This window comes from Telmatherina bonti (genome assembly GCF_933228915.1).
Source record: "Telmatherina bonti genome assembly, chromosome: 22".
NCBI lineage: Eukaryota > Metazoa > Chordata > Actinopteri > Atheriniformes > Telmatherinidae > Telmatherina > Telmatherina bonti.
The window spans coordinates 16,022,909-16,037,638 of record NC_136631.1 but is presented as its reverse complement, the minus strand read 5'-3'; the positions used below and the strand labels follow the sequence as shown (position 1 = coordinate 16,037,638).

Here is a 14,730-nt window from a genome sequence, read left to right as displayed (position 1 = left end):
AAATTATTAAAAAATATAAGGATTTGTACTACCTAAAACAACTGACACATTACAAACAAACTGATTACAAATAAAAAGCTAAATATTGGTTTTCTCACCGTCTCATTTCCCACACTTTGCTGTAAAGTGATGGAGAGATCATCTCCACTGGGCTGCTTTGAAGACAGACATTTCCTCTCAACCAAAGGGCTGCCGCAGAGGACACTGGTGTTTTCCTGTGGCTGGTGAAACAGACCCGTGGCGCAGCGCTTTATAACTTATGTTTACATTTCAGCTTTAACCAACATTATCTTTATTTTTTCAAGTGTGTGAATACTTCTGGTTGTTTATTTCTGATTCTTCCCATTCATTATAGAATTGTTTACCAGAAGGCCTACCTGTACACTGACCCTCAGAACAATCTTGCCATAAACTCCCCTCCTGCTTCTTTCTGCAGCCACTCTGACTATGTCATTGCTCCAGTCACCTTCCCAGATCAGGCACCTAAATTTAAACAGGAACTCAACTCTTTATTTTTCATTATCTCTAATAAACCTTTAAATCACACGTCTCCGCTTACTTTACTTGAGCAGACAGAGTGCCTAAAATCTGGGCCTGTAAACCTTCGCTGACCACAACTTCGGCTGAGATCGTGGTCTCCTTGGATGTCCATTCTCCAAGACCGAAGATGACCAGCTGTTTGGGGAGAGGCAGCGGGATGTGGGCCTGGAAGAAGCGGCCTCTGGATTTGCTGCGGAAAGTCACACGAGCTTGTTTTTTTTGTTTTTTTTTTCCAATTATTGATTTGTTTAGAAACCCCTCTTGTTTTAATGAGGACATACCTAATAAATTGGCGGGGAACGTCACGCAGGGACCAAAGGACGTAAAAATGCAGCTTGCCCATTTTCTCTGGATGAGTTTGGAGTAAAGACTAAAGTGTTGAAAAGTGAAGCTCCGGTAGTAATTTGTGATTGGCTGAGTCGAGTTTGAGGCAGTTGTGGAAAAAAAAAAAGCACAGGTGAGACCGAAAAATAATCAATTAGAAATCAACCAGTAAGGCCAGTCCGAGCTTTACTGGTCGGGGGGCGGGGGAGTCATCACCAACAACAAAAAGAAAGAGAGAGAAAGAAAGAGAGATTTTGTCTCCCGTTTTTGTTAAAACAAATTTTCAGGATGTTTACAAAAACTAAAATCTGCTCTGTAGGGGCGATAATATATTGCAGACCGAAAGAAGGCCAAGGTAAATGACACATTAACTGGGTTTAAAATCAGAAGGAATATTAGGTTCGATGGACGGATATATTCTTCCTAGAACAGATCTCAACATTATTGAGATATTAAAAAATGTAGAAACCGTGATGAAAGGCAGCCAACATCCAAAGAAGAGCTTTCCAAAATGACATTACAAGACTAAAGTAAAAAAAATAAAATAAAAAGTACTTGAAATTTGCACCTAGTTACTGCACTTGGATTAAATTCCTTATTTCCAATACAAGTTATCACACAGTTTTTGTGTGAAATAGTTTTTTTTTTCTTTACCAGATAGAGATGACATGACTAAACCCTGAACTGCTTGATATAATATTCTCATTAGTTAAATACAGACATTTTTGTATGAGTACTCTGTTATATTATACCTACACAGGGGTGTCCAGAGTCAGTCCTCTAGGGCCACTGTCCTGCTGGGTTTCACTGTTTCCTTGTTTCAACACACCTGACATACATTAAATGGATTCAACAGCCAATGCAGTTCTGTTTAATTTGTGTTGGAGCACGGATACATTGAAAGCCCTGAAAGCCATACACCCCTGATCTACAGTACAAAATGGGACATGACAAGATGCTACAAACATGTTATTCTAACACAGCACCTCTAAGCCTGCCCTCGGGGTTTAACATTACTTATCTTATATTAATTATGTATTTAGATGAACAACAACAGGTTTAAGTAGAAATCCATGAATACTGTTTGGCTGTATGTTTTGCTTTTTAGAAACCCAGTGAAGTGTGTGACACTAGATGTGACTGAGGGCTGTGACTGTCCTTAAGGGAGAGGTGAAAATAAAACCAGGTTTCATCAGCAGTTCTGTAAATTACATCAACCCCCTAATGCCACAATTTAATGGAAACACATGGGACCATCCTGAAGCATGCTCTAATCTTGGATCTGCAGTGAGACTGTTACAAAATGTCTTGGGTTAAATGGGTGCATTTTGCAAACCATCTTCAGGTTAATCATATTGCAACAAACAGCTACACAACAAGCTACTATTCACATTAATCACAAGTTTGTCCCACCCAAAGCCAAATTAATGATGGCAAAAACTGATAATCTTTTTATTGGAGAATAGAAATTTCAGGAACAAATCTCATCAGGATAACTTACAGTAAAGTTATGGTACAATAAACATAGAAAGCTTTAAATCATCAGTTTCATAATGCATACATTAGCAGCCACATCTGGGACATCTTTGGAAACATGCACACAAGTGAAAGTGGTACAAACATTGATTTTACAAGGATGATTTTACAATGTGTGTGTGGTGCACCCACACACACATTTTGTATGTATATTATATATATGTGTATGTATGTGTGTGTGTGTGTGTGTGTGTGTGTGAGGAAATCAAATTTTTTACTGACATAGATGTGTGTATCGAACACATTTGGATTATATGTTTCTTGAACTTCAAAAACAGCTCATTAAAACATGGGTAAAGCAAAGGTAAATATTGAATCTATATTACATAATAACAGCTTTATGTGATAAGGGATGGCTTCTATTTGTGTCATAAAAAGCACACTCTGGAAAACCACTTGCCTCAGTACATTCAACTTATATGTTGACCAACACTCCACTATGACAGTAGATAGTTAGAATTTATATTATATTCCTTTTTATCACATAATTTGATTCGGCACATCAAAAATAAGTTATGCAATAAAGCTGAATGATAAATACAGCAAACGACAAAGAACGCACACACACAAACTTTTGTTTCTATAGAGCATTGCTACTAATGCACCTGGTAAAATACACTTTGTGCAGGTGTCCCCTGATTGCTGCTACCATAGAAATGTTACAGGTGAAGACAATATATGTTTTATAACGGGCACTTGACCAAAAAGCATGATGCATACATGGAAATATGGCACATATGCAAGGCTTCGTTTAACTATACGTCAGCAAGACAATGAAACAGGTGAATTCAAAACAGATACTGAACACGTGACAACACAAGCTGAGCAATAAAAAAAAATATATATATATATCTGTGTTAATGTTGAATATCATCTAATTTTTTTTCCCAAGTTTAAAATCAAAAATAGTTCATTGTTCTTGAGAGTAATATTCTTCTGTAAATTATACATTCATGGGCAACAAATTGGCATCTTAGGCACTGTAATAAACCCTGTAGTAAAGTGTTTTGTTTCGCCAAAGGGAGTAGGAGTTGTCAAACTTAAGAAGGTATGTGCCTTCACCTGGAAAGTTGTGGCTCCCGCCGTGGACAGACAAATGGCTGTCCTGACGGTACACAGGCATGATTTCAGCCAAGTTTGAGTTGGCTTGACTTTTCGAGCCTTTCTCTATGTCTCCATTACTGACAGGCCCTGCAACACAAACCGGATAAACCACAAAGTCAACACACTGCCTCGGACTGCAGCTGGACAAGAACATATAAAAAAAGAGGTGTGTTCTATAGATAAAGAGGATCTGCGGTGACTTTACAAGAAATATCAAGTTTAAAAGACTAACACAGGAGATCAGTTTCAGCTGCCTCATTTTGCAAATTATAAACTGACCTTCCAGCTCCTCCTCTTCATCTTCATCATCACTCGACTCACTGATGTGCACTGTGATAGACCTGTTTGTCACAGGAGTCCAGTCAAAATATATGCCAAAGCCAATGTCATAGCCATCTGTGGCAAACTCCCAGCACACTTTCTTAGCCTCTGGGAGAGTGGGGACATGAACCGTCATAATGTCGCCTCGGTACACTGTCACCACACTGTCCTTTTCCGTTCGAAGCTTCGCCTTCAGCTCCTTCAGTGCAGCAGATGTCCAAGTTATAGGGGGTTGTAGGGGTGGCATCTGGGCTGCATCTCAGAAGCAACAAAAAAGAGAGTTTGAGGAGAACGCAAGAGCAACTCTCAAATGGATTTATCTTGTGTGATTAAGTCTTAGGAAAATCCTAATTCAGCCACTTACGGCTGAATCCTAATGCAGCCATTTAAAGCATATGTTGTATTGCACATTGACATTTGTAATATATTTATCAGACTTAACAAAAACATAGTTAAAATCAAAGCAGCAGTGATGAGGTCACACTCTATGAATCCTCACCTTTCATTTCAGCAGAGACCTGACAGCTCCCAGTGCTGTCGTCCTCTTTGCCTCCTTCCCCCAGGGCCAGCTCAGCAGGGGCCTCCTTATTACCCTCAAAGTGCAACACATGTGGTACATTATTGGAAAGAAATCATGTTGTGCACTCCTTGTGCACAGAAACTTGTTGACACCCTTGTTACATACTCCAATAATAACTACCTTACAAAGCTGTCCTGAACCCTCCTTGCTTTCATCCATATCAGCTTGGTTTTTGGACTGAGTAAAGCCCTCTGAAAGACTTGTATTCTGGAGCCTTAAGTAAAGATAAAATTACAGTAGAATAAAAATCCGAACATTTGCACGGGAATGACTCAAAAACAACAACTAGTGACATGTATAAGCCCGAATGGTAACTATATGCAACAGGTTACCTGTCTGGCGGTCTACTGGTGCACTGTTTCGATGTTATTCCGGGAAAAGAAGAGAAGGACAAGGATGATAGCCGTGACTGAAGCTCTGATGTAGACTCTAATCTCTCCATGGCTGTCATGACGAGACAAACACCTCTGTCTGCGTGGCTGGAAGAGATTAAGCCCCGCCCCTCGAAACCACAGGGAGGAGGGGGAGATGGCGATACTGAAGTTAGCATCTTTGCACACAGGCAACAAACTACTACTTGACACAAAATCACTCATTTAATCACAGCAAAGCCCACTTAAGCTTATAATGTGTGTATAAACTGCATTTTCAACGACTGTCTTTATCTTCATAAACTCGCATTAGCTTGTAGCCAGCTAGCTGACGTTAGCTACCTAGCGTGCAGTAAAAGTGCAACCGGGGCGACGATCATAAGAGCTGTTGTCTTACCACGATGTTGCGTCGATAATGTGATGAGAATTTACTTCAATCGAACTAAGACCAATAAGAAATACTCCTCCATATCCTTGTAATCATGTGACAGTTCTCCCTAAGACGCTGCTTGTTCTTGACAGGAAAAACACAGACGCAAATGTTAGACTTCCGTATTTTGTCGAGTTTTGACGAAAATGTGCGAATCTTCAATCAAGGATCGGGATCTTTTCTGATGCAGCTCTATGTATTCACTGCTGCTGCTCAGCTGTTCAGAGGATCTTTTCTGATGCAGCAGCTGTTCAGAGGATGCTTACTGCAGGGTTGGGACAGATTGGTCCGAGATACTGAATACTAACCTTAGGACACCATTTTTATTAGGTCAATGAATTAAAAAAAAAAAAAAAAAAAATCAAACCTGAAATAAATACTTTAAGATAATTTAAAAAGCCAACAACTAAAAAAATAAAATTGCACCCTAATTTAAAAAAAAAAAAAAACTATAGCCAGTAATCAGAATAATTTAATCTCACCCCCACAATAAACTGGTCAAACAAGTCACATCAAATAAGTTTAATAAAAATTGCTATCATAAACATAAACTGGAAATTTTTAGTGTCATTGGCTACTTTAAAAATATTATCATGGTCATATTTTGTCATGTAAAACATCTATTTTGTTGTATGATTGGTCTTACAAGTCCGTAAATAGTCTTGGGTAACACAGCAGTGGGATTAACTCCTCAGTACATTTTTATTTTTCAAGTCGTCAGAAGTAGAGGTAACATCTGCCTGTTACTTTTTTTATAAGCAAATACATATCATCTCATCAAGAAAAATAGTTCCTGACCAGTAGGATCACCTTAATACACAAAATTTATTTGAGGAATAATAAATCATGATACATACTTCCCCCTCTTCAAAGGAAATGTCCTAATTTCAAAATATTTATATGATCCTATAGTCACCAAAAATAAATCAGTTTACACACTCTTCTTCAAAATAAATTATATCATAATATTGCTTTTTTATGTATTACTCATATTATGGACAAAAATGGTCATTTATTAAACTCATCTATCATGTTACAGAATACAAGAATGACTTTTTTTTGCATTGTGAAAATATTATTTCAACATATTAATCAAACTTGAAAAACAATTAAATCTGAAAACAATAACAGAATATAAACTATTTCAGTATAACTTCATGTGTTAGATATTTATGGAAGCTTTTCATTACAATGTTACAGCATTATTTGAGTGGTTTCACTAGCTGTGATTTATATACTGCAGAAATGCACTGCTGCATAGATTTGCTGCTTGATACAAAACGTAGCAGGGGCGTCTCTTTCGTTTGGACATCAGTGAGTGAAATCCAGGGAAATGACCTTTGTGTGAAAGTAAAAAAAAAAAAAAAAGGAGATATTGGAATTAGTTAATCCACTTTTTAAAAACATTACTTTGTAAGTTTATTTTGTCTGTGCAGGAACACATACAAACATGATGACTGCTTACTCATCTGAAAGAGGGACAGAAGAACTGATGAAACTGTGTGCATCTAACTGCACATGGTTCTCACATTTCTCCTTAAAAACACCATTAATCAGAGTGATGGTCTGACTGGATCCCAGACTAGCAGAAGTGCAGATATTCAACAGGCTGTACAACACTGCACACACCCACTTCAGACTGAGAGTAATCCCACCTACAAAAAAAAAAAAAAAATCAGCATCAATACTTACAGAAGAAAATATGTTTATTAATGCTTATGTTGAAATGAAGGCAAAGTTAAAATACTGAGGATTCTTTTGCATATGACAAATATGACAAAGTAAAGATCAACCTGTTTAAAACTAGATAAAACATCTACCTTTCATGGAAAGAGGACATGATGCCTCTATTAGAAAGGGATCTGTCAGTGCTTTTGTCAGATGACCGCAAGACAGCCACAAGTCTTCAGTGTCACAAGGGACAAATTCATATTGTGGTTTTATGATAAAATCATGTCCAAGAAGTTGGGCTAATCTGAAACAGAAATCTATAATGAGGGATTTGTTGACTTAAAATTAATCGGATGTGTTTTTGCACGAGTGTGTTCGTACCTGGTGACAGGCACAGCAGAGGTGAAGCTGTATACTAGGCAGCGCTTTGGCAGATGACAGCGGAGGTCCCTGGATATTTTGGGTAGGTGAGAGGGCAAACAGCAGAGGAACAGAACATCTGCCCATGCTGCCAGTCTGCGATTGTCAAAGAAACACTCAACTTCTTTAGGGAGACTTTTCTCTGAAATACACGATCAGAGAGGATCTTAACTCTGTCAGGATAACAAGGAAGTAAGCTTGAGGTGCAGTTTACTTAAATCAACATATAAGCTTAATCATTAACTTGTAAATTTGTCATAGTCTCAACCAGTCAGACATCTGAAATATTTGCCATCTAAACTGAGCTAAATTTTAGAAAATCCTCTTTCTCATTGGATAAAAAATGGTAGATTCCTCTGTTCCTCTGTAGTAAGGCTGTATGACAGATGTACATTTACTTTCACACTACCTTGACTGCTGTAATGGCTTCAGTCTGAGGCTTTCCACTCACCTTCAGAAGGATATTAAGTAAAGAAGAGAATCATGAAACTAAATGGCTCCTCACCAATTATGTTATCTAACAGCTGAACATTTAGGAATTTATGGATGGCTTGACTGTGTCAACATCTGTACCATGGAGCAGCATTTTAGTGTATTAAAGTACTGATGATCTAGACCCATATAAGCTTCAAACCAGAAAACCAGCACCTTACCACAGAAGGGGTACTAACAACCTGACAAGCTTCATAACATCACTTTTGACAAATACAACAAGCTGAGACTTGCAGGACAAGAGAATGCTGATCAACAAGGCATTAGTTGAATCTTACCAAACAAAATTCTTGACTTTCTTTATCAGTGATGTTCTACAAAGTTTGCCCTCCTCTTGGAAAAGGCAGGATTTAAGCTATTTTCTGGTTGCCTTACGATGGTAACCAAGGAGCATATCCCTTGTGGCTATTCACAAGCGCTGCGCTCAGACTGATAAAGCTTGGTCCATGACCATGATTTTGTGCACAGCAGGATTAGTCACAGAGCTTTTGTCTAAAGGGGGAAACTGGCATTAGCTGCAAGCTAATGCCAGTTTCCCCCTCCTAAATTTGACACTCAGTCATCTCGAAGGTGCAAGGACGTTAGTGCGGCTGCTCTTCATTGACTTTTCCTCAGCCTTCAACTCAATTCAGCCACATCTACTGGCAGAGAGACTTAAATATATGAATGTGGATGGAACTTTGATTCTATGGCTAATTGACTTTCTAACATGCAGGACTCAGCAAGTTAGAGTCAACAGCATTCTGTCTGACTCTCTGGTTTCCTCCACCGGTGCACCTCAGGGTTGCATTTTGTCTCCCTTGTTGTTTGTATTGTACACAAATATGTGCCAAAGCCTCCATGAGAACCGCCATGTCATTAAGTTTGCTGATGATTCTGTCATAGTTTCTCTGGTCTCTGGTGATGTTCTTGATCATGGCCCTGTCTTGACTGACTTTCTTGAGTGGTGTCAGTCTTCTTTCCTGCACATAAATGTGTCAAAGACAAAAGAATTGTTGATAGATTTTAGGAAATCCACTCCTGCCCTCCCTCCTGCCCTGATAAATGGACAGGTAGTTGAGGTGGTGCATCAGTACAAGTACTTGGGAACAGTACTGGACAGTAAATTAACATTCGACACCCAGGTTGATGCTGTCTGTAGTAAAGCTCACCAGAAAATGCACTTCCTTCGCAAATTGAGATTTTTTAACGTCGACAATGTTTTTATGAAAATGTTTTATTCCTGTTTTGTGGAGTCAACTCTTACCTTTGCTTTTCTTTGCTGGTTTGGCATGTTAAATCTTAAAAATCGAAACCGCTTACAAAGCATAGTTAAAGAGTGCAGTAAAATTACTGGCTGTCAGTTAAGTGATTTGTGGGACCTTTACAAATGCAGGGCTGTATGCAAGGCAAAGAAAATCCTTGCAGATCCTGCCCATCCTCTGCACAGGCAGTTTCAGCCATTGCGCTCAGGCAGGAGATATTGCGTGCCTAAGTTTAAAACCAATAGAGTCAGAAACTCCTTCATCCCAAGAGCCATTGGATTTTTAAATAAATCATAGTTGTTAATTTGCTACTTTTAGCGTCGCTTTACGTGCTGTGATGTTCTCATCTTACCATGTTTCCACTGTTATTTAACTTGCCTTTTATTATTTTATTATATTATTTTATTATTATTTTATTATTTTACTATTTTTATTTTATTATTTTACTATTTTTATTGTTTGTTGTTGTTGACTGATTGCACTTTTATGCTACCGGCTGCACACAAATTGCCCTTCGGGGACCTAATAAAGTATTGATTGATTGATTGATTGATTGAAGCTTCACCACAAGACTGTGAACTTCTGGGTTAAAAAGGGCTTCATTTGCATTGAGTAGGTCATAAAAAATGGAAAAGAGCACAACAGTTATGGTTGCTGAAGAAACAGGTTACAATCAAGGTACACTGAAGGTTTGCATCTCAGTTCCTCTGGAGGGTCCACAAGACAGTGGGCATTACAGAAATCAGTAGGTGAGAGGTTACTAGGTTGGTAAAGGTGAAAGGCTTAGCTAAGGTTTAATGAAATATGGTCAAAATGGCTTTATTTGGAAATGTTCTGAGGCTTAATCAAACACAAGAATCACCAAGGCCGTTGCAATCTTGGAGCCCCTCTTCTACTAAAGCCTCTGCCAGTACTGGGAGGATACTGGTGCAAAATGGAGAGGTCTGGAAACTTTATATCTCTTTTTAAATGAGTGGTCCATCATGTTTTCTTCACAAAAATGATCTTTAAGATAAAGTAGATCCAACCCTAATGCTTAATATCACTGGTGTGGAGTGCCAAGTCTAAGTATTCAGCAACTGAATACTTAGACTTGGCATAGATGGAAAGATTGATAGATAGATAGATAGATAGATAGATAGATAGAGAGCCCCACCACGGTTTTGACTTTAAGTGCTTCTTTTTCTGAGTGTTTCCAGGTGCCGTCCTAATCAGTGGCATGAGCCACACTTGGGCCCGGTGTGCTCTGCCACCCTTCTAGAGCTCCACCAACCCTGAGCTCAGTGTGTCTTAAGTTTCTGTTTTATTTATATTTCTTAAAGTCTATTTCTTGTATCACCACTTTTGTGCATACCTCACTTCTTGGTTGCAGCCTTTTTGAGCTGGGCTGTAACAATAGATAGATTTTGCTGCATAAATAATTTACTTGCGTGTACCTATTGAATCTGGATTTCTAGTAGATATCTTAATATGTGATGGGTTGATGCTGGTTTTTTGAAGAAGGCCGACGAGCAGCTGCTTTCCCAGGCGACCCATACCAAGTATCCCCACAGCAAGTTCACCGTGTTCTGCGGATGCCACTGAGTCTGGAACACCTGTGTAATTTTTGATGCTACATCTGAAAGTATGGACATTTGTAGATATTTAGAACGGTGCTAAATGTCAATGTAAGGATTCTAATAATTGTCAGGCAAATTTAGAAAAGGGCCTCAATAAATTACCTCAGAGAGTGAAGCAGCTGACACACAAAAGCTGCGTGCGCGCACCCGCAGAATGTCAGTCTGGCCGAGCGTGCACGGAGGTAAAGTAGCTTTTTCTCGTCGTCTGTCAGACCACTTTCAAAAGACAAACTACTCAGACCGGCTACTATGTCCATCATCACCTGGTAGTTTATGCAAGAGAAGTCGACGACCAAACTCACCACCTGTTCGCAAAATGTGCCTTGTTACCATGGCAACGTTAACTTCCGACTTAACTACACACGCATACAAATCATAGACTGTATATTAAAAAGATACAAATTAAATCGTGAAATATTTTATAATTATCATATAAAATCGAGCACTGGGTTAAATATGATTAAAATGACCAATAATGTCCCCACAGTCAGGCGTGAATTGAACTGTTTAATTCCCTTTTTTGTGTATTAATACAAATTCATGAATTAACTGTACATGTATGTACAAGAAATCATTTCTTCCACACAGACAAGCAAATAAAATGTCTGTAAGAAAACTTAGCACAACAAACATCAACATTTAGACACTTGGAAAAAAAACAAGCTAAGAAAAGTATTAAGACTTTACTTGAAGACCTTAACGAAAACTTTGTCATCAATTTAAAAATGTGAGCGTCAGACAAAAGCAATTCAACACGGTAACTGTTTTCAAAGTTAAAAAAGCAGCTTTTTAGCAGAGCAGCTTTTATTAAAATTACACAATACACTTATCAGAGTTCAGAATAAAGCTGTGCAACTTAACACATTTGGATAGTCGTCCCATTTTTCATTTGCTTGGGCCAGTAACCCTTCAAGTCACTTAAAAGTGCAGACTAAAGACCTTTATACAACTTTAACACATTCAGTTTCTATTATTGTACTTATATTTGCATGAGATGTTACATGTTAGGAATATTTACAGTAAATAACAAGGCCAACATACAGTATGTGTAATAAATTAAGGGTAATTACACCTCTAATATTAGTGTTTGTTGACACCAATCAGAATAAAAGAATATGACACTATTTGTAAACAACTGTTAGAAAATGAAGCTAATGTGGAAACCTGTCATTCATGTTTTTAACATCTGACAAAACCCATTTGAAGAATACATGTGGCTCACACACTTATTCTTCATTCATCCCTTTGATAGAGCAAATGATGGGCAATGCTGATGACCACAAAGGCACTGTGAGGAAAATGGTAAGCTAAATCACAGTTGCTCAAACTGGCATGAGATGAACAGTTTTATTTACACGAGAACTGGTTGTCCACATTTTTCCTCTTAAAAAACAAAACAAAAAACATAAGCTGTGGCATCTCTACAGTTGGTGTTTCAGCTATCATATGGCAATGACAATTACTCCTCGCCTTGCCTCCATTTTTGAGTTTCCTCCTGACGCGCATCGGGGTGAATCTGATTCCGCATTCCACCCAAAACATTGGAGGTGGCTTCGGTGGCCATAATGAGTGGCTTGACTACTGCTGGTGGCAACTGGCGGAGAACTCCACCAACTGCTCCTGTCATCCCTCGCTGCTCATGTTCCCGCGTGGCTGTGTCATAGATGGTCAGCGCAGTGTCTGTGATACCCTGCAGGTGGAAACATAAATTCCTTTTTAATATAGAGGCTGGTTCCAGTAGTATAAATGGCATTTAAACAAAAACACCGATCAGCCAAAGTTCCAGTTTGTTTACCTCTTTCACCACAGTGTAAGCTTTGGCTACACCTTCTCTTAGGTCAACAGGCTGATGAGCCAGCCCATAATGAGAGTAACGCTTCACCCTCTTTACATCTCTCTCATCAGGAACTGGAGACACCATGTCATAGGCTGTCTCAGCTGCAGCCTAAAGAGAAAGACAAGAATAATTCAGTTGTTGGGTGTCTTGTGAAAGAGTATACACTAAATAAAGGCTTCTTATTAAAAGCGGACAACCGTGTTACCTGGATGGTCCGAACCATCCTGTTTGTGAGCTCCAGAGCAGCCATTGCAGTAGAAGTTCCAAAAGAGGCAGTGCCGCGTTGAAATCCACGCACTATCCGACCATCTTTCCTGTACTGCTCAATAGGGAGCCACACCAAGTCCCTGAGTCCATGAACTGAAAGGAATATTTATTTTAAAGATGTGAATGTAAGGAATCTGAAGTATGCTGCTAGGTTGACGAGCTGCTATTCTGTTAATGTCTATCAGTAAATGATTAATAAATGACTAGGTATCCCAGCCTAAAATAAATGCATTAAGACTAGATCTATATCATCTACAAAATAACAGTAAAACTCTTCTAAACAACTATTTGCTGTATGGTTGACACTTGGGAACTTATGAGCATTAATAACAGTAACTATCATTTTGTGCATGCTCAGGATTGGATTGAAGTCAAGATTTGATGCAATCTGTTGGTTTTTCCTTAACAAGGCTATTTATTTGAATTGGCTTAAATTGATGTGTTTGTAAAGTGCCCTGAGATTAGGGGTTGGAAACTGAATAAAAAAATAAATAAATAAATCAAAAATCTGGATTTTTTTGCTTCACAATTTCAAATAGATTTCTTGATTAATTTTTTTAAATAAATACAAATAATTCATTGTAAAATTTTTTGTAATTTTTTTAAAAAATTGTTTTTATTGATCTTCGTATAGCTGCAGAATGATGGTCGGGCTACTGTGTTGTTTTTTTCCTAATTGAAATTTAGAAAAAAGAGCAAAAAAAGTTTTGGACATTTTTTTTGGTTTTTAGTCTACAAAAATCAGCAATATCGAAAAATTGTAAGAATTGCAATTGAAATTGAATCGGCACCAAAAAAAATTAAATAAAAAAAAATTTTTTTGAATCAAATCGAATCAGGACAAAAGCACATCCTCACAGCACTACCTGAGATGACATTGTTGTGAAGTAGCACTACACAAAAAAGCTGAATTGAATTAACAATAAATAATAAGAGGCTTAAAGTTAAGAGTGAGTTGCTATTAATGTTTATATGTAAAAATGGAACACTAAAATCTAATGCATGGGTTAAAATCCAGTGCTAGACTTACCCAGTTTCACTAGAGTGTGAATAGGCGCCACACCACTCAGTAGTCCTTGAAGCTGGTTTGTCTTTATGTCGTTTAGCCACTCATTTATTGCATAAGAAAAGAGTTTATCCACACCGAGTAATCTAAAACACACACAAGTGTTAGTTTCCTGTGAAAAACAATCTTCTGTCAATAAACACATTTGCACTTGAGAGCAACATAGAGAATAATGCATGGCTGTGAGATAAACATGCTCCTTAATGGCCTCATAAGATGTCCAGAAATGAACATACCCCTGTCTGTAGCACAACTGCCTAAGTTTCAACTCTGAACAATTCAGCTGCGTCAACCCGAAGATGATCCCAGCAAATGTTCCCTAAAAGAAAAAACAAAAAACAAAACTACTCATAAATTATTCACAAAACACACACATAATAGCACATTTCCCTCATAGGTTGCCTACCTGGTCCATCATCACATGTTTGCCATGATAATCCAGACGAATAGGAACCTCAGATGTAAATCTGAACTCCCTGATATGAAGAGAAGACAGCACTTAAAACAACCAGGGAATTAATGTGGGTTGTAATTGTGAGGATTAATTAGCAGTATTTCTCACTAACCTAAAGAAAATCGGCTGGTCCGAGAAAGGCGAGGCAGAGATTTCGCTGTCATTAACTTCTTCCCTGCTAGATGAGGAGAAGCCATTGTGGCTCATTTGCCTCTGAGTAGGAACTGAGATGATGGGTGCTGCATCCTGGCTGCCAGCAACATGCTTTGAAAAACTGCATGAGATTTCCGGGGCGGACGCCTTTTTTGTGGTGACACAGACTGCTCAAAAAAATATCATAATCAGGCGCTGTGAAATGAAAAATAACACAATTCTATATATATTTGTAAATCATCAGTCTTACCTTCTTGAACCGGTGGGGAGAAAAACTCTACTTCAGTAGCAAGACTACTAA

The 14,730-nt window shown here is 38.2% G+C and overlaps 3 protein-coding genes across 4 annotated transcripts in view; all 3 read right to left on the bottom strand.

The window, feature by feature from the left end:
• Nucleotides 1-2,380: 2,380 nt before the first annotated feature.
• Nucleotides 2,381-5,288, bottom strand: tmed8 (transmembrane p24 trafficking protein 8). Of its 2 annotated transcripts, none has more exons than XM_079261829.1 (6): nucleotides 5,174-5,288; nucleotides 4,738-4,907; nucleotides 4,526-4,619; nucleotides 4,325-4,418; nucleotides 3,784-4,083; nucleotides 2,381-3,591 (listed from the first exon to the last, which is right to left on the bottom strand). In XM_079261829.1, exons 2-6 carry the CDS (start codon nucleotides 4,854-4,856, stop codon nucleotides 3,374-3,376), a joined length of 825 nt encoding a protein of 274 aa, XP_079117955.1. In that variant the 5' UTR covers nucleotides 4,857-4,907; nucleotides 5,174-5,288; the 3' UTR covers nucleotides 2,381-3,373. The 2 variants fall into 2 exon arrangements, with proteins under 2 accessions (XP_079117955.1, XP_079117956.1); XM_079261830.1 differs by having other exon boundaries at nucleotides 3,784-4,077.
• Nucleotides 5,289-6,408: 1,120 nt separating this feature from the next.
• On the bottom strand, nucleotides 6,409-10,912 carry noxred1 (NADP-dependent oxidoreductase domain containing 1; the record flags this gene model as incomplete). Its single annotated transcript, XM_079261575.1, has 6 exons — nucleotides 6,409-6,544; nucleotides 6,672-6,861; nucleotides 7,027-7,181; nucleotides 7,259-7,439; nucleotides 10,470-10,651; nucleotides 10,755-10,912. The coding sequence occupies 6 exons, from the start codon at nucleotides 10,910-10,912 to the stop codon at nucleotides 6,409-6,411; spliced, it is 1,002 nt and encodes a 333-aa protein (XP_079117701.1).
• A 458-nt stretch (nucleotides 10,913-11,370) lies between these two features.
• Nucleotides 11,371-14,730, bottom strand: part of atg2b (autophagy related 2B) — a gene marked incomplete at its 5' end in the record, with an annotated part of 18,702 nt that continues 15,342 nt past the window's right edge. Inside the window, 8 exons of the mRNA XM_079262663.1 lie at nucleotides 11,371-12,342; nucleotides 12,448-12,597; nucleotides 12,695-12,849; nucleotides 13,787-13,908; nucleotides 14,059-14,141; nucleotides 14,229-14,298; nucleotides 14,389-14,596; nucleotides 14,680-14,730. The exon at nucleotides 14,680-14,730 is cut by the window's right edge and continues 28 nt beyond it. Of these exons, the coding sequence (XP_079118789.1) occupies nucleotides 12,112-12,342; nucleotides 12,448-12,597; nucleotides 12,695-12,849; nucleotides 13,787-13,908; nucleotides 14,059-14,141; nucleotides 14,229-14,298; nucleotides 14,389-14,596; nucleotides 14,680-14,730 (1,070 nt within the window). The 3' untranslated portion in view covers nucleotides 11,371-12,111. The remainder of the gene's footprint in view (nucleotides 12,343-12,447; nucleotides 12,598-12,694; nucleotides 12,850-13,786; nucleotides 13,909-14,058; nucleotides 14,142-14,228; nucleotides 14,299-14,388; nucleotides 14,597-14,679) is intronic.